Source organism: Balearica regulorum, chromosome 3 (genome assembly GCF_011004875.1).
Source record: "Balearica regulorum gibbericeps isolate bBalReg1 chromosome 3, bBalReg1.pri, whole genome shotgun sequence".
NCBI classification, from domain to species: Eukaryota; Metazoa; Chordata; class Aves; order Gruiformes; family Gruidae; genus Balearica; species Balearica regulorum.
Window position 1 is genome coordinate 36,733,597 of NC_046186.1, and position 19,866 is coordinate 36,753,462.

The window sequence follows — 19,866 nt, forward strand, 5'->3', positions numbered from 1 at the left end:
GGAGCTCGCCCCTTCCCCGCGGGCTTTTCTTTCTTCCCCCTCCCTGCCGCCCCTCTCTTGGCTCCCGCTCGGTTCCCGCCGCCCCGCACGGCGGCTCCCCCGGCACTCACCCGCTCGCAGCTCCGCCGTGTGCCTGCTGCCGCCGTCCCCGGACATGGCGAGGCGAAAACCGGGGGGGGGGGGGGGGGGAAGTGGGGGGGGGGGGAGGACTCGGGCCGCGCTCCCGCGGCAGCGTCGGGGCCCAGCGAAACGCGTCCGCCCGCCCGGTAGCTGTCACTGTTCGTTCACCAGGAAGAGTCTCCGCTCCACCATTCAACCCACGGCCAGGAGGAGGAAACAACAACTCACAGCAACCCGCCGCCAACGCCGCCGCTGCCGCCGCCGCCGCCAGCCAGCTCGAACGAGCGCGATTCCTCCGCCCGGAGAAAGAGTCCCCTCCTCCTCCTCCTCCGCGCCCCCCTCCTCAGCCCTCTCGGCCCCTCGCGCCGCGTCGTCCCTCCCCCCCCCCCCCCCGCGCTCCTCAGTCCCCGGCGCCCGGCGGCGGGGGCGGCCAGGCGGAGAAGGGGGGGAATTCGGTCCTCCTGCCCCCCTCTCCCGCCCCGCCGCCGCCGCGGCGGCCCCCGGCGCTGCCCGGCTGAAGGGAGAAGGGGCGAGAGCGAGCACTACGTGTTTATTAGCGGACGGGCGGGCTGAGGCAGAAGATGTCGGAGCGGCAGAGGCGGGGTGGGCGGGAAGGCGACGGGCTGGCGGCTGAAAGGCGCTTTCTCTGCGAGGTGCGGGCGGCCGGAGCGCGGAGGGATACGACGCACGGGGAGGAGGGGCCGCGGCGGGGCAGCGGCTATTCGCGGCGGCAGCGGCGGGGAGGCTGGAAGTTACCGAGTTTCAGTGTCGCAGAAATGGGGAAGCGAGCGAAGCCAAAATGCCCCCGGGGAGCGCGGCCCCGTTGGGGAGGCGGGCTGAGGAAGCCTGGCCCTCCCCTCCCCACCACCTCCCCCTTCGTTCGCTGCGGCTTCCCCCATCCCCCGTAGCCAGGTCCCTGCCGGGCGCGGGGCTTCGGCGGCCCCGGGCTCCCTCAGAGCCCGTCAGGGGCCTCGGGGCGCTACGGGTTTGGCATCTGCGCGTAAGTGCCGGTGTCACGCGTTGTTGTTTCTTATTCTTGCAATATTGTGCCCGGGGCCGGGTTCGTGCCTTGGGCTTAGGGGTCGGGGAAACCCCAACAAGCCCCAAACAACCAGAAAGGCGATTTTCTTCGTTGTTCGGCACGGCTGCTCTTCTCGGGTCTGGGTGCCTGCTGCTGGCCGTCGCCACAGGGGCGGAGGGTGAAGGGCTTGCAGGGTGCTCGGTTTGAGAACTTTAAAAAAAAAAAAAATCCTACAACAAAACCACGCAAACAGCTAATAACGATTTTATTCATTGTTCTTGCCGCCAACCAAATCAGACACGCAGGACTGACGAATCTTCTGGCTTCTAGGAGCGATGGCAAGAGGAGGAGTGTTGTCAACGCGAGGAGAAGCGAGGGATGGCGATGCCTGCAACCTATGGCTGAACTGGAGGTAATTCACTAGCGGATCAATAACGTACCGAAGGTTCCTGAAAGGCTGCAATATTGTACGGAGCCTGATTAGCGATTATATCATTTATTTATTTCATGCTTTGCTAGCTTGACGATACCAAATAAACGGTCTGATTTGTGCTGAAACTGTTTATTTGCTGCTTACAGTCAAAAAGGGAAAGAAAATAATAACAAAGCAAACGTCCACTAATAATTACCTTTTTTAAAAAATCTGTATCCGATGAGGAAGGGGTTTAAAGGAGCGTAATTACTCGTCTTTATGGTTTGCAATGCATCTGTGCTTTTTTCAGGTCGAGTTGAGGCCTTGCAAGAACAAACATGTTTGTGGACAGTAAGAATGAATTTAGCAGGGATCGATATAAACAGGGAAAACTGTCATTTTTTAATATTTATTTTGCCCCAATTATTAACTAATGTAACTTGTGAAGCAAAGCCAAATGTATGTTTGAAATGATACAGAAACTAGACAAAGAATATTATAGGTATTCAGGTAAAGACCCTGAAGCTCTCTCAACTATATAACTTTGAACAAAATTCAATTTAAACCATATTTCTGTGCAACTGAGGGAAGGCTGAGCTGAGCATTTTTATATGTATGTTTCCAAGGCCCGTGAGCTCCGTGCACGAGCCTTACTGCTTGAGCTTTGTGCTTGGCATAGTGAGAAAGCTTGCTGCAGCCACCCTTCTGCTTTATTGCACAAACATAACCGTGAAAGGTTAGAGAATGGAAGCTAAAATGTCACATATTTCCATAAAGTCATGTTATAAAAAGTCATAAGAATTAGGTTTATGTAGCAGATGCCTAGTTGCCATGCATTTTGACATACAATTATCAAATGTCCTAAAAATCATTAAAATAATAATCTAGCATGTGGTCTGTAATCATCAGGGTAAATGTATTTTGTAGTATAGATTTTTGTAGTATAGATTTTTTTTTTTAAGAAGTAAAATCGTGCATACTAGATTTGATCACTTTATCTGTAGCTACACTCACTTTATATATTTAAAAATGTACCAGTGTCTCCCTTTTCCCAGTTCTTGTAACAATAACCACTCTGTTTCAGCTTTATTTTAAATCCACACTTCAAATAATCGAAATGGCAATGAAATAATATTTACCATCTAATAAAGATTTTAAAAATAACGTGACTTGAGTCTTTTCTTAGCGATGTAAAATATCTATTGTAATATCTCTCATAGGTGGTTCTCACAACAAAGGGCTACATGAATACTGTGATTAACATTTTAATTTCCCTTGATGTTTACATAAAAGAAAAATATACCTACATATGACATCACTAAAACTACAAACCAAGGAATAGAGAAATCTTAACAGTTAGAAGAGTCCAAAAGTAGAGGAAAACTGTCTTGAATATATTGAACTTCCCTGTTCCTTTGGCAACTCGTAACTTTTCCTGATGCAGTTTAAAGTACAGCCTACAGAATCAAAATGTTCCTGGTGTTTTGACAGTAAAATAAGGAACTATGTCTTTTATTTAATTTTTGTAGAGCACCAAGCAAAATGGAATCCCATTTTAGGCCTGAGCACAGCAGTGCTACAAATAATATTTAATAAACAGCATTTACAAACATATGTTCTACTTCTTTTTACAGATGAAATCCGGTGGGGTTTTTTGTTTATTTGTGGCTTAACATGGAAGTTACACTGGCCACAAGAGAAGATGCAGGATTATTATTGTTGTTTGGTGATGCATGTTAGAATGAGTTTTAAGAATTCCTGCAGCAATAACAAATATTCCATTAATTTTTCAGATTTAAAAAGCTTTTTTCCATGTTGCGGTTAAATTGAGGATGTTTTTGTTAGGTACACAAGTGGAGAAAAATTTTACTCTTTATTGGTTTCCTTTCAAATAACTCCTTTTCTTTCGTGCGATCTTGTCACCTTGCATTATCCTTAAGTACCTCAGTTTTGCTTTGTCAGTGAGATTTAACATTTTTTATGAGATATTTCTACTCTGAAAGGTTTGCATTAAAAAAAAATAGTAGTAATGGAATTATTTTCCTTTTTCAGCTATAACAATTGTTAAAAAGAAAATCTCAGATTATTTTAATCTAGTAATTTGATTGTTTTAACATCTGATAGCTTTACATATTTTTTATGCAAATGTTGTGTCCTGTTATTTTATTTTGTGACTCTGAAATGTGGATATTCACACATGTTCGGTAAAATAATTTTACAAAAAAGCAAGAATAAAGTTTATTAGATTTTACTGTTACTAAAGTTGATACATAAAACTTAGTTATGGACTGATACCAAGGGGTTTGGGTGGTGGGGTTTTTCTTTTCTTTTTTTTTTTTTTTTTCCTTCCCTTTCCCCAAAAAGTGCTATAAGCACTATAAGTATCCCAATACAGTTATGTTAGAATTCTCTTGAATTACTGGTTACTTTGGAGAGATAAGAATGTAGTATCTTTGGTTTCTTCTTGTTTTTTCTGTATCTTGATAGTTTTGGTTGGGGTTTTTTTACTGATATTTTTGCCCCCATAACTCTTTATATGAATTATCAGTATGGTTTAATAGCTTGCAACCAGAAAGTGCATCACTTGAAACTTAATGGTGGCTGTTCTTGACATGAAAATCCTTTCTGTTCCTTGTGAAATTTGCTCTTTTCTTTATAGACAAAGGAAAGTATTTAGGGTTTGTAAATTGTCCAGCTGAACAATGTAGCTAAATATTTGAAGCATGATATTGGCTGGGGGGAGGTTGGTTGAGAGCAACATAAAGCCTTGACTAAGCCTTCCTCAGGGTTGGTTGGTTGGTTTTTGTTGGGGTATTTTTTTTGGGGGGGGGGGGGGGGGCCACCTCAAATAAGAATTATCACCACAAGTTGCTTGCCTTTTTGTGACCATTGATTCTTACTCTTCAAACCAGCCATTACTCTTACAAGGGCAAGAAATGAGTGATGGTACTTATGAGGCCAGTCAACATTTTTTATTATTATCGTGTATATTAAATATCTGCAGAAAGAACCAAATGTGCCAAAATACAAGTAAATTCCTTCTGCATTTTTAAGCAATAACCTACAATTTAACTAAGTAGTTTCACATCGAAATTCTTTTAAACGTTCACTTGTTTTCGCTTCCTGCCAAGAATATATCCTTTTGGCACCCTGCATCGGTAACCTACCTGAACTTTCAACTATGGAGTTCCTTACAGAGTGCTTAGCTGCTGTGTCTTCTGCCCGTGTCAGATATTAAATTGTGAACTGTATGCTTCCATTCTTTACCTTTACACACCCATTTCACCTTTATTTTGCTTCTCCCTTTTGGTGAAAAGTAGCACTGAATCTAGTATCTGTATTACCAAACCACCAGCAGCATTGACAAATTAACATTTTATAGAAGTACACAAATAGCTTAACCTCTGACAAGCATGTTTCTAGGTGTTCTTCTCATGTGCAGCTAGAAGAGTAAAGCAAAATCAAGTAACTTATGAAAACATCATTCCTTTTTGTGTAAAAATAAATAATAAACTGTGAATCTACTATCAAGCTTCTGAAACTAGATCTATGTGCCATTTATATTCTGAGCAGCAAATGAGCCTGGTTGAAATTCATCCAATGACCCTAAAAACCTCTTTAGTCTGTTGTTACCCAAATAAATAAGAATTGCTCCAGCCATGACGTTCTTTCAGTTTCACTATTAGATCTTTGAATACAAAAAGCTTCCCTTATAAAGACAAACTAAGAATTAGACCTATGTAATTCCTACTGAATAAAGGAATTCTACTGGTTTATGGTGGGGTGTCATTTGGGGTTTTTTGTTTTGTTTTAAAGCAATTTAATTTGTGTTCCTGTATTTTGCAAAAGACCTGCGATGAAACTTACTGGTTCAGTTTGACAGTACAACTTTCTATGCTGAATACATTCCCTAATTATCCAGAGGATTTTGAGAAAATGATTAAACTGCTGTACTTAATTGTTCGTTATTGGGCTTTTCTTCACAGAGAATCTTGGATATTTGCCATGTTCAGTTTCACATCCATTTGATGTCTCCAAAGTTTTCTGAGAATTCTAAGGATTATGTGGGGGTTTTTAAGTGGCGCTTTCAAAAATTAATATACAGATTGTATTTTAGAGAAATACTCCATAATGAATATAGGAGCAGGAAAAAAATGTTTGCTATGTTGCTTTGTATATTGACAATTATTTTGTTAGATTATTACTTCTAGAAAGCTTCTGAAAACTTTTGCTATTACTAGACTTTCTACTAAGGTATTCCAATATGCTAAGGCATTTTTTTTTAGCAGAAGCTTTACAAAAAAAAGATCTATAATTGATTTGTTTCACTGGTTTCATATTAGAGTTCTAAGTCTAAAAAGACATTTCAAGTCTAAGTGAAAAATTTTCTTTATATTGATGAAGTTTATGAATACACATTTTCAGTGAATATTTATCTTTCTCTAAATGAAAATCTAGATTTCTCTTTAACCAAGTTTGAGGGCTGTTTGTGATTAGCGGTTTGGATTTGATTTTTTTCAATTACAGTAGTAGCCTGTCAGAAGTGCAACTTTTTAAAATACAGTTGGGTTATTTGTCTGACTGTTCAGAATGGGGCTGGTTATCAGTAGCTTTGGAATAGACTTGGAATTTCCCTGAAGTTAATACAGTGGACTATTACAGATTTACATCTATGTAATAACTTGAGAGATTCCATCATACTGTTATCAGACTATATACTCTGATGATACTTGTTAATATGTAATTACAGGAAAGGCGGAAGGAAAAATATTTCAGTGTTTGCAGATACTCATTGTGCACTTTAGATAAAACTAGAGGAGGCCATAAGAAATAGCAGAGACTTCTACTCAGAAAAGAGATGAGCAGAACAATGTAAGTAAAATTTCATGATGTTACATTCAAAATGAAGAAATAATATGAGTCAGTCATGCTCCTTATGGGCTCCTAAACCAAGGAAAAAAGTTCTATTCAATAGTCAGTAGTAAATCTTTTAAAAAGACCATTCTATTTATTACATATTCAACATTGAGAATATGGTAATTATGGTAATTTTTTTCTAGAACTCTTAATATGAAACCAGTGAAACAAAACAATGACGCATCTGTTGGAATACTGTGCTGAATCTTTCACCTTATCTGCAAAAAAATTAGAGTTCAGAGCTATATGAGGAAAATAGTTAGGGTCAATAAAAATACTCTAGGAATAGGATTAAAGACCAAGGAAATGGAAGAAAATATTTGGAGAAGGTAATTTTTAAGAATAGCATGCAAAATTTCTCTGTTTCAGAGAAGACAGAGCAGGATCTTCTGTAAACCCTAGGACATAGTTCAAGAACTGAATTGGTTGAAAGATTCCAAATTAAAAATTATGTTTTTCCCCATTAGAAAACATAGCCATCCTGGCTTTACTTTTGTCTCAGAAATTGCTAAAGCAAGGATTTTAGCAGTCTTCAGAAGAACTGACACTTCAGTAGGTAAGAACATCCAGTGACAGTACACATATATAATTAGAAAGATCATTAGTCTGATCCAACACAGCCTTGCTATTTGCTAGCTTTAAGACAATCCTTAGTTTTTCCTGAGTGTTTCCTTCCAGTGTTGTTTTCTTTTAGAGCCATGAAGTATTTTTATTTCTATGTAGTTGAAATATCTGCTGTCCCCAAAATAGTAATGATGTAGTGCGAGTAGTACCAATATTTGCACTTAAAGATTTTAGTGCTGTTAGCATTGAACCATTTGGCTGACAGTGCCTACTTTGTGTAACATATGTGATACGTCAGTCATCCATGAAATACACATCACTGAGATCCTGATCGCCATTTATTGTTCAGTCTTCTGAGAAAATGCTGGGCTGCTGATCCAGATTTCTCAATATTTTGTATTCCTCTATAGCATCTACTTAGTGCCTCAAAAGAATTATATTTTTCAGTTTGCCCAGGTAAACTGTAGAAGAGTTTTGGTGTGCCAGGTAGGCATGGTGTACTAATTGAGATATACATTGTGTAAGGTAACCACTGATTTAAAATCTTTGAATCAATCTCTTGATTTTATGGGTTTTAGAGTACCAGAGACAGGAAGTGTGATTAGACCATAAATGACCCTTGTACATGATGCTGGTTAAGTTTTTTATCTGATTCCTTGTTTTTAACCTGGTACTAATGTATGATGGAGATTGGCACACGTGCCTCCCTTTTCCCGGGTGAGGACCCACCACAAGCTTGGTTGTGTCACCATCCCTGGAGGTATTTAAAAGACGTGTAGACGTGGTGCTTAGGGACACGGTTTAGTGGTTGGACTTGGCAGTGCTGGGTAAACGGTTGGACTTGATGGTCTTAAAGATCTGTTCAAACCAAAATGATTCTGTGATTCTATGATTAAAAGATTTTGCTCACTCTAGTTCAACTAATGTGTAGTTTTCACATGCAAAGTGGAGCAGGTTATTTAACAGAGGCTAAGAACCCTCTTTCAAGCATATTTGCCCAGGTGGCTAGCTCATTCTCTTCGGAGGTACAAAATGCTGTTTTGTCTTCCCTGTGGAATGATTTGAACTGAAGTTGAATCCCCCTGCACACCAGAGTGGATGAAAACTACAAAGTTGTTGGATGAAAGGCACAACCGACACTTTGGTTGGGACCTAGTTTGGTAAGCGTGCTCTGGAAATGCTCTGTGAATGGGGTGTGCAAGCAAGACAAGCAGATTTGTGGATCGTGAGCTAGTCACAACAGGCAGCTTTGGGCACACAGAGAAGTCCTTCAGACACCCACAAGCTTTTGTTGCTGGAGAATAAGTATCTACACTTTGAATGGTAAAATAATGTAAAGATTATTTAATAGTTAGACTGTTAAGACACGTTCTCACCCAGCTTTGGGTCAGTTCATCACTGATGGTATTCTTGCAGCCAGCTCTGGAGCATTAGCACACTGCTAGTTTTTGCACGTGTGCGTTTTGTTAAAGCTCAGACTTCCAAGATCAAATAAAAAAGGAATTGAACTTGATGTTTCAGCATCAAGTTTGACTACCACTAATTGCCTCTGGGCAGGCCCTTATAAGTAAAGCACTGAATAGCACTAAAACTTAATCAACTAATGTAAAGAAACACAATGTCTTACAAAGACTAGGCTGAGCATTTAAAGAAATACACAGGTATTTATTTTTAACATAGTTCTAATTTTGGAGTTGGTTATTTGGGTTACAATGAAGCTACATTTATTTAGTCCATGTATCAGGTTTTTTGTATATATGTTTGAAAGTGCTTTAAAAGATAAATGACTGTATAGGATTCATTTACCTTTCCACCTAAATAGAACTACAGTTTGAATCCTAAGTGATGTCAAACCTGCATGTCAGCATTTGAGGCGTTGGGACCCTCCAAAATCCTTATGTAAAAACACCAAGGTTCTTTCTGTTTGCATGTAAGGTATTTTTATTCTTAAGAAGCATGTTTTATCTGATAGAAATGAAAGCTGAGGTTTTTAGAGTTTACTTTCTTCTAGATCTGAGCAATAAAGTAAAATATCAAATTCCCACAATTTGAGAAATAAAAATAGAAAATGTCATTTCTCCCATGTAGCCTAATACAATTCATAAAAACCACAGAGTTTGAGAAGAACGGGGGGGTGGGGAGGTGTTCTGTTGAGCTGCAAAAGGAATTACCCACATGAAATCTAGATAACATTGAAAATAATATGTTGACTTTTAAAAGAAAGGATCACATGTATCCTGTTAATCATAATTTCATCAGAACTTAATCTTTATGTCTCAAATTAAAGCTTAAATTTCAAGACATAGTTAAGTTTCAGAGAATTCTGGAAAATTTATTTTGTACAAACAGAAAAGAGTTGTCTAATAAATTACCAAAAATATTTCCTGCAGTGCCTGCTAGTTGTGAGGTTTTTCTAGTTTTGATTTTGCTGTTTTTAAGGGATGAACAAGGAGTGTGGAGAGAAAGTGAGAAAGTAGCAGATGAACCAGCAGAAGGCCGGGGTAAGTCACCTGTGCTATAGGAAAGCTTTCCATCCTTCAGGTAAATGCCCAAGTTAAGGAAGGATTGATTTATGCCAGAGTTCAGAGTTAGTAACTTAAAATCACAGAGGTTCCTCCTGAACTTCTGGTATTGATGTTTCTGGTTACTGAGAGTTAAAGAAAGATTACGGTAGGTTCTCAACATTAGCAGGTACAACAGATGAGGAGAAGGCTGAGGTACTCAGCAAGTTTTTTGCCTCAGTCTTCACTGGCAATCTCTCTTCCCACACCTCTTGAGTGGATGGACTGCAAGACTGGGGCACCAAAGTCCCTCCCACTGTAAAAGAATCATAGAATGGCAGGAGCTGGAAGGGACCTCTGGAGATCATCTAGTCCAACCCCCCTTGCTAAAGCAGGATCACCCAGAGCAGGTTGCATGGGATCACGTCCAAGTGGGTTTTGAATATCTATCTCCAGAGAAGGAAACTCCACAACCTTTCTGGGCAACCTGTTCCAGTGTTCTGTCACCCTCAAGGTGAAGAAGTTTTTCCTCATATTCAGATGGAGCTTCTAGTTGGTAACTACCTGAGGAACCTGACCATACATAAGTCTATGGCACCTGACGAGATGCATCCCAGAAACCTGAGGGAATTGGCTGAAGTACTTGCCAAGCCACTCTCCATGATACTTGAAAAGCCATGGCAGTCAGGTAAAGTCCCCCATGACTGGAAAAGGGGAAACATTGCACCCATTTTTAAAAGGGAAGAAAGGAGGACCCTGGGAACTACTGACCTGTCGGCCTCACCTCTGTGCCTGGGAAGAGCATGGAACAGATCCTCCTAGAAACTGTGCTAAGGCACATGGAGGACAGGGAGGTGATTCAAGACAGCCAGCATGGCTTCACCAAGGACAAGTCCTGCCTGACCACCCTAGTGGCCTTCTGTGATGGAGTGACTACATCAGTGGACAAGGGAAGAGCTACAGATGTCATCTATCTGGACTTCTGTAAGACCTTTGACACAGTTCTCCACAACATCCTTGTGTCTAGATTGTAGAGGTATGGATTTGATGTATGGACTGTTCGGTGGATGAGGAATTGGTTGGCTGGTCATATCTGGAAGGTGGTGGTCAATGGCTCAATGTCCAGAGAGAGATCAGTGACAAGTGGTGTCCCTCAGGGCTCTGTATTGGAACCAGTACTGTTTAGTATCTTCATCAGTGACATAGACAGTGGGATCAAGTGCACCCTCAGCAAGTTTGCTAACACCACCAAGCTGTGTGGCATAGTTGACACGCCTGAGGGACGAGGTGCCATCCAGAGGGATCTGGGCAAGCTTGAGAAGCAGGCCCACGTGAACCTTACAAGGTTCAACAAGGCGAAGTGCAAGGTCCTGCATATGGATCAAGGCAACCCCTGGTGTCAATACTGGCTGGGGGATGAAAGGACTGAGAGCAGCCCTGAGAAGGACTTGGGGGTATTGATTGATGAGAAGCTCAACATGAGCCGGCAACGTGTGTTCACAGTCCAGAAAGCCAACCATATCCTGGGCTGTATCAAAGGAAGTGTGACCAGCAGGTCAAGGGAGGTGATCCTGCCCCTCTACTCTGCTATTGTGAGACCCCACCGGGAGTACTGCACCCAGCTCTGGGGCCCCCAACATAAGGACATAGACCTGTTGGAACAAGTCCAGAGGAGGGCCATTAAGATGATCAGAGGGCTGGACCACCTCTCCTGTGAAGACAGGCCGAGTTGGGACTGTTCAGCCTGGCGAAAAGGCGTCTCCGGGGAGATCTAATTGTGGCTTTCCAGTACCTGAAGGGGCCTACAGGAAAGATGGCGAGGGACTGTTTATCAGGGAGTGTAGTGACAGGACAAGGGGTAATGGGTTTAAGCTGAAGGAGGGTCGATTTAGATTAGATATTAGGAAGATTTTATTTTTTTTTTACAATGAGGGTGGTGAGGCACTGGAACAGGTTGCCCAGAGAGGTGGTAGATGTCCCATCCCTGGAAACATCCAAGGTCAGGTTGAATCAGGCTCTGAGCAACCTGACTGAGTTGAAGATGTCCCTGCTCATTGCAGGGGGGTTAGACTAGATGACCTTTAAGGTCCTGTCCAACCCAAACTATTCTATGATGATGATTCTTTTCCTCAGACTCTGCATAGCAGTTGCTGACAATTTTAACAACATAGGCAGCTGATTTCCAATGCCCAGACCTGAGCTCTGGTGCTGTTAAAGGTATTACTTAAAACTTATTGTTGGAGTAGTAAGTGTTCTTTAAAAAAACCCAAAAACAAACAAACAAAAAAACCGCCAAAACCTACCTAATCCCATTTAAAAGCAACCAAAACACTACACATTTCTTAAATTCCAAGAACATAGCAGCACCTCTGCTGTTTTCTCCAGTCACCATCCTTTTCTTTTGAAGTCCTCTACAAGTGCTAGTGAAAACAGTCCAAATTAGAATTCTTAAGTCCCCTTTCTTTGAGTCTTTTAATCTAACATTCAAGTAAAATTAGAAAACCCCTCAACTAAAATTGACTTTTTGATTGATGGTCCACCACTCTCGGTGCATCCAAGATGTCATCAGATTAAGTGTAACTGAAATGTGTTGTTCCCGTATACTCCTGGCCCTGATTTTTGATTTGAAAATTTTCAGCAGCTAGCATCCTTGGATTTTTCTCCTCCCTCCAGGAGAGTGGGGTGTGTGCCTCTCAGTTGTTGGATGTTTCTAATAGCGTAGGACTCTCTGTAGGAGGGCAGGTCATGGCATATTTACAGACAACATTTTGAATTCCAGTACACAGAAAGTAAGAAGTACTTGTTGCCATATTCCTCAATTTTGAATTTTACCCATACTAGTAAACTGAAGAGTACTAGTACCCACTCCATTTCTGAGGTCAATTGCCCCATGCCAGTGGCCGTACCTGTACTATTAAACTCTTTAAACCCCCCAAACAGGATGACTGCATCTGCATCGTCAGCTGGGGCTGAGCTAACCGATGAACCATGCCAAGGGTTGCTTGGGAGAACGCTGCCTGGACCAAGTGTAGGGACTCTGCTGATGGCATCTTAACACTGTAAGCAGTGGGCTTCGAGCCTCCAGCTCTGCACCCTGGCACCTTCTAATTTGCTAGCATAGTCACAGCCTTTGCAACAAACAAAACCAGACTGCCATTGTGCTTTACTTCCCAAAAAAATCAGATGTCTTTTTAGTGAGGTATAGTATATAAAATATGGAATACATCCAACACAGATGTCCTTTGTTAGGAAGTTCTAGAGGCCGAGATAAATCTTAGCTAGTTTGTAACAAACCCTAATACATCTCAGCCCATTTTTGCTCAGCCTCTGAATTATTTGATTTCATTCTGTCCAGCAAATAATGAGAAAACTCTGAAACACTTAAAATTATCACAAAAGCTTCTCAGGACCACGCTAAAGAACGCTGAAGGAAGCGTTGATGTGGAAAACAAACCTGGAAAATAGAAAGTATAAAGCTGCAGAGAAGTTTAAAGAAAACAATGTAACATTAAATGGCGGTAAACATAAATTAACGGCTGTCAGGGAGATTCACAATATGTCTCAAAATCCACAGTGTTCTGAACTGGTAACTACCTGTTCTTAGAGGCAGTCAAGAGCTGGTTGCAGTTGTTTGCAACAAATCCATTTAAAAGTGCTTGAAGGATACTGCAAAGGAGATGCTACATGATCAAAGGCTTTGTCAGACCTTACTAGGAACAGGAAGGCTAGTTAATGCATAAAAAGCACTGGAAAGAATCCTTAAATGCAATTTGGGTGTGAAGCATCTTGCTATCTTGTTCTTATCTGGTGAAAATAGGACTATTGGGGGGGATCACCCAGTTTTGAAAACAGTAATATATAACAGAGCCCTTTATTCACAGTCCAACAGTAACACAAAAGGTATCAATCTGCTAAACATGACAGATGCAATGGTGGAGAAAGATATAGGACACCAAATGCATTGTCTAATTGCTTCATGAAATAAAGGGGACAGTCAGTCCCCTTCCATGTTTGTTGATAAAAAAAAATAAGGCTATTGTTATTAGCGATAAACTGGTCATTGAATTTTGTAAGAATGCAGTATTTGTGCTGCAGGCTGCTTTCTACCTATTACTTCATGTGTTTTAGGATCTACAGACCTAAACCCCACGAAAGGGTGAAACCAGTGCTAATACTGCAGAATTCACCAGATGAGGAGTGTTATCGTTGTTTTCACTTAAAAGATCCAGCATTTCAAAAATAAGTTATGACACCCTCGTGATCATAGAAGTGTGAATGGGACAGTGGCTTGACACAGCCAAAGAAAAGTGTCCTAACATCAGTTACTTAAAACTTGCGTGGCAGTGATCCCCCTTGCAGTTTCATCACTGAGTGACATCTACTTGGAAATACAATTTCATTTTTTGCTGGCCTTTGGGATACCTTTACAACTACACTCAACTGCCACTGTAATTGGCATTGGCAACTCAACATTTAAAATCAGTTTCATACACTTCCCATAGTCCTAACAGCATCTCTACTACTGTCTCTTGTAATTAATTCCTATTACCGTTATACACATCCACCATATTTGAGTAATTATTGCCTGCTTTCTGACTCGCTGTGGTCATTTAACAGAACCAGCTGCCAAAAAAGGTACAACCAAATCTATCCTTACGCAGCCTCTTAGAAGTGTGCCCTTTCTCTGCTGCTTGGTATCAGGTTAATCTGCAGCAATCGCATCGTTCCCTTAGACGAATTACCACTACGTGCACATTGCGAATTCATGGCCCGCACCTCACCTCTGGCTGCCAAGGCCAAGCAACCCTCGTCTGGCGCACGGCCGCTCTATAAAGGTCTCAAAGTAGCAGCAGAGGTGCTAAGTTCATGAGGCCTTCCCCTGGCTCTCTAACTTAATTTGGAATCTTCCATCTCACCTCAAAGGCTGGTATCTATCGCCACTGATGTAGCTAGCAGAGTTCTCAGTAGCATCTTGATGCCAGACTGCTTATCCTGTATGAACACCTCCATGCCAAAAAAGGGCATCGGAATTTTTATTTTCTACCCTGATTTTAAGGTGAGCCGTAATGTTGACATAGACTTTCATTCACATCATGGAGGATGCTCTCCTGCTGGCTTTGGAAAGGAGTCTGAGCTCACCGAACCCTCTCACCACGAATGCCATGCTAGGCTGGAGACTCACAAAAACTACTTTCAAATCAAGTGTAACACATTTATAAATCTGTGTAATATGACGTGGTAAACTTTAAACAGGTTCTGGACACTGTCTCTCAGAATTACCTTATCGTTTAAACTTTCACATACCTAGTTCTCTTGGCAGGTGAAGCAGACAAAGCCTCCTGAAAGACTCCTGAAGTTCATTAGCACCACTAGTAGTTATCCTACCAGTGGCAATTTGGCACTGATACACAAATGATACTTAAATGCAAAAATGCCCTTAAGGAAGTAGAAAAAAATTAAAGTTACAAGATTTACCAGAACTGTATCCCAGCAGGAACAAAAAAAAAAATAAAGTACCCTCAGTAACTGGATTGTTGATAGAAGACCTGAGGGGAAAAAATAAATCCAGTGACACTCAAGGCTTGATTACACATGCAAAAATTTTGCTATGTTTCTCTGTTGCACCTATTCCTGGAAAAGTCAGTTTCTCTGCTGTCGTGCGAGATCTCTTCCTCCGCACTCACCCAGCCAGATCACCGGGTCAGAGTTCCTCCCCTCCGCCATTCCCCTGGCCTCATCTTCCACAGAATGTTGCTTTGCATTCACTGCAGGGACTTCACACACCTCTCCCACACCCATCCATGAGGGAGCTTTATTCCGTCCTCATCCTGGACCCCCCCCAGCTACCACAGCAGCAGCACTCCTCCCTCCTGGGAATAACACACAGCTGTCTTAAGCATGACTGGGAACAGAATCACAGAACTTCTCCTGACCCGCTCCTCCTTTCTTATTCTCAATTATTCTAGGTGCTGCTGGCATACTTTCATCAGTTTCTTGGTCTCCAGTGGTTATGAATCCTGTGGTGTTATCATCACCTTCCACCTTCTTTCCTCACAGAACATTATCAGAAATTAGGAGGGTTTCGGTTTTAAGAAATTAGATCCTCATGATATTTTATTGTGATTCTTCTAAAGCAAGCTTAGAACAGCCTTCCAGCTTAGTCCCAAGGTAAGGGCTAAGGATTCTTGTTCTACAATCTGCATTTTGTGAGAAGCTATATCAATATTCTATATTGATTTCAGAGATGGACTGACAACTTTGACAAGATCCCTACTTCCAGCCTCTATATGATCATCTTCAATTATATTGCCTTCTATTAAAGTGTTAATTATTAGAAGATTCACATCGGACAGCTCAGTACCTGAAATCATCCAATACAAATTCAGCTTTTATGGGCCCCAAGTCTGAAATTTGTTTCTGAATGAGAATCGAAACAGTGATAAAACTACTCCTGTAAGTTATACTATTGTAACTTAAATGTAGTAACATTAAGCACAACAGCCTCATACACTCAAGTTTCTTTTCTGAGCATGAATTTACATTACTGGCTTTATCCTCATGTCAGCAGGTATGCAAATATGATTTGGAAACAAATGAGACTAATTAGTATCAATAGACAAATTGGAAATGTACTGTTAGTTATTTTGCACCAGAACTCATTTATAGCCACTCTGAAGGTGCTTACAAGAGTATTTTGCTGTACTAGTCAAACACTCAATAGTCTCTGCTTGTTCTGTATGAACTACTTTGTTGCCAATCCTATGGTTCATCACAAAGGGACTAATACATCAAAATAGTTTACTTCTGATCTTGTCCATTTTCTATAGGAAAGCCATAATTCATTTTGATTTATTATAAATGCAGAATTGGATGTTATAGTGGGCAATCCATGGCAATGTGGCAAGGCAATTTAGCCAAGTAACAGCTTTACAGTAAGTTCAATGTTTCTAAATAAAGCAAAAAATGTTTATTACTGAGAACAGCAATAAAAAATCCTTGCCTTTCGAAAAAAATACTGGCACTGAACATTCTAGTGCTTCTCCTGACCATTATGTATGCAGCAATTTAACCAGTGAAAGTATTGTCCAAGTTTTCCTACAAAGAAAAGAATTATGATAATAAACCTTGAACTAGGAGGATGACAGAATTCTTGCCACTGAACTTGTTTACAGACAGTCTACTGTATCCTTTTTGTGCTTCGATTCAGATGTAGAAGTTTACTGGCTTATTTAATACAAATTGACATAGTGGGCTAAATGTTGCTTAAAGTCTGATACCGATCAGCTGCCCAGCAGTACTCCAGATATGATGACATAAGTGAAAATGCAGGTCCAATAAAGCAGCCAGGTCAAAAGCAATTTATTCAGAAGAGACAGACTCCTTCACATTTCAGATTATTTTGCCCTTTCTTATTTGATGACACTTTACCTTTATAGAATACAGAATGGCCACTTGTTTCTCAGTTGCATAATCTCTTTAGGGTTATATAAATTTTGTATAATTTCAGTAGGAATTTAATCAAAATCGTGGCTGTTGAGGCTTGGTATCATGATGCATACTTTAGGATTGTAGAACTGGCTTGATTTTAAACTATGTTCCCCATTGAGTCTCAACAAACATTTAAGTGATCTTATTTTCCCCTTCTAAGGCTACATTTAAAAAAAGTCACAGAACTGAGCATACAAAAAATTACTTTCCCCATTCCACTAGAAATTTAACTCTTACACATGTATGTTGTTTATTTTAATAAGAGATCATTATTTTCTTGCTATTCTTTCTCCCTCTCCCTACTTTTTTTTTGTTTTGCAGTTACAAACAGACCCAATAGTTCTTAAACTTTTGAGGGTTGAGCAAAACGTAGCAAACCAACTTCATTTTTGCTGCTGTTTAGCATACAGATTATTTTTTCAGTAGCATTCCCCTTAAACACCCGTGTCTCATCTGTGCAGTTCTCCACTCAGAAAAAGCTGTCTTTGCCATTTGAAGAGACAAAACACCAAGTGTAACCCTGTGCTGACATACGCAATCAGCCCAAGGTCAGTCAAGGATAAGGAAGCAGCAGAAATTAACAACCCAGAGAAATTACGTAAAGCTATGGGAAGGTGGACCTTTAACTACTCAGGGATGACTTTTTTTTTTTTTTAATCATTCATTGAGTCTTGTTTCTAATGTACCTGCCTTTAAACTTAAGAAGAGTCCATACTTCCCAATTAACTTTTTTTTTTTTAAAATGTACCTTGCACTACCCATCTGTTACATCCCACACAAAGGACACTTTCAGGGATCCCTCCAAACCTTGTGTTCAGGTGTGAAGCAGCCAGTCATTACATACTGATGATGCAAGTTTCTTCACGGCTGAGATGCAGCACTGGGCACTTTCAAGTGCCACTTGAAAGCTAAAATACTTACTTCCTGAAGGTGCTCTGTGGATCACCAGCTTCCCACAAAGACTCTAGCTATATATGTCTGAATGTGTGACCATTCTAATTTTAAAAAATGTGTTCTAGAACTTGATACAGTGCTTTGAAAATTTTCCTGCCTCTCTGAAAACTTGACACATAGGTGAAAAAGACAGGAAAGCACCACATTTACAAAGCACTTCTGAAAAAAACAGAAATGTTAAGTGAATCAGCAGGATAGCGCATTTCATTAAACTTCACCCAAGTGGATTTTCTGACGTTAAATGCTTCTAACAGAACTCTGCCACTGAGCTGAATCTCCTAATCTGGTCAACCCGACAGAAGAATTTTGTGCCAAAATTACTAGGTTAGGATATTGTGCGATTAGTTCAAGGACCCAACTTCTGCCCCCCTTTTAGGCATTTAGTCAAAGGAGCTCTCCTAAAATAAGCCTGTCCAGAGACATGTCAGTGTCTTGTGATGCTCATGGCTAAGTTAAATCTAAGTTAAAAAGGTCATTTCAAGAACTCCAACTGTCTATATAGGATTAGGCAACTAATCTCTCAGTTATCCCCACAAAACGATGAGAGTATACAAAACCCCTCCTCACAGGAACGATAAACCCATATTGACAAATGCTTAGAAATAGCACTTTGATGATTCTGTGAAAAAGTTCAGACGATTAAACCTGCCATGACCGTAGCGTCTAAATTAACAGACTTTCAGCAAGGTCCATCAGAAAGCAAATTAGAAGCACCATGCAGGACTATCAAGTACTATCACTAAGTAACACTACAGACTTTCCTTCTCATTCAGCTGCAGGTTTTGCGATAGTCCCCTGCCTTCCATCGCCAACAGCAGAGACTTGGTTTTGGAAGAAAATTTAAACTAAGTTCATGATGCAGAGAACAGCCTCCTCTTATTTGGCTGTAGCAAGCCTTTCACAAGAGCAGCAGTGGCACTTATCTCAATGCAGGTCTTAACTTCTATTCCAGTTAGCATATAGGCGTTTTGGTAATCAATCTTCAAGTTTTAAAGTATAGAGAGGCTTGGCTTCTTTTTTGTTTTAATTAAAAAAGGCAACTGGACATTTCTTCCCAAAGAAGAAATAGAATGCTAGGTCAGGCAACAGTCATTTATTTATTGACTTGAACAAACAAAAGGTATCCTCACATATAATGCCCACCACTTGAGCAATACAAATCAATGCTACTGAAGAACAGGGAACATCTTTTCTCTCACCCCTCCCATCCCAGAAGTAACAATAGAAATACCAGGGCCCCTAGAGAAAAGAGAAGGAGAAAAATTATAAAAGGCGCTTAGAATGAGCTGCAGAGTTGAAACATAGACACTAAAAAAAATCATTAGCTAATCTACCATATCACCACAATCACCTAAAAAATAACTTCCATTGCTCCATTTCTACCAGGTACCAAATATATAGCGCTGTTTAACAGCAATTTCAATGTATTAACAACTGTCCTCGGCTGAAGCAGAACAGCAATTACTATTTATATTAAATTTGAGGCTGCAGATAGAAAGAAAGGTTTCCATAGAGTACGATCCAAGTTAATGAAAAGAGAGGGGGAGAATCAAAGCTACTTTTAAGTTACTGCACATGTCTATCAATCAAGCAATTCATTCTGTATTGATAGCTCATTACAGACACAAGATCTTGATAGAGTACAGCAACTCTACTCACCCTGCGACAGTATATCTGAAGAACGCATCTATATGTCCCTTAAGTTGTGGGCCACTGAAAATCCTAGCCTACTACTCCTGTGTGGGTATTTTTTAAAATCACACATCAGCAAAAAAGCAAACAGACTGCATGCAAAACAATTGTTGCTGAATCACTCAGTCTTCCTTGTAACGGTTGAAAATATGAGTAAGGCGTTCCTCAGATTTAGAGAAAACATTACGAGGCTGTAG

At 40.7% G+C, this 19,866-nt stretch overlaps 1 protein-coding gene and 1 long non-coding RNA gene across 4 annotated transcripts in view; one reads left to right on the forward strand and one right to left on the reverse strand.

The window, feature by feature from the left end:
* PHIP (PHIP subunit of CUL4-Ring ligase complex) overlaps positions 1 to 485 on the reverse strand; it is a 119,198-nt gene extending 118,713 nt beyond the window's left edge. The window contains exon 1 of one of the 3 annotated variants that reach the window (XM_075747550.1): positions 111 to 485. In XM_075747550.1, the coding sequence (XP_075603665.1) occupies positions 111 to 156 (46 nt within the window). In that variant the 5' untranslated portion in view covers positions 157 to 485. The remainder of the gene's footprint in view (positions 1 to 110) is intronic. The other 2 variants (XM_075747549.1, XM_075747551.1) reach the window with 2 other exon arrangements.
* A 312-nt stretch (positions 486 to 797) lies between these two features.
* LOC142600950 (uncharacterized) lies at positions 798 to 2,717 on the forward strand. Its single transcript, XR_012834451.1, has 2 exons — positions 798 to 1,120; positions 1,439 to 2,717. It is a non-coding gene; the product is annotated as an uncharacterized LOC142600950 (long non-coding RNA).
* The last annotated feature ends 17,149 nt before the right edge of the window (positions 2,718 to 19,866 follow it).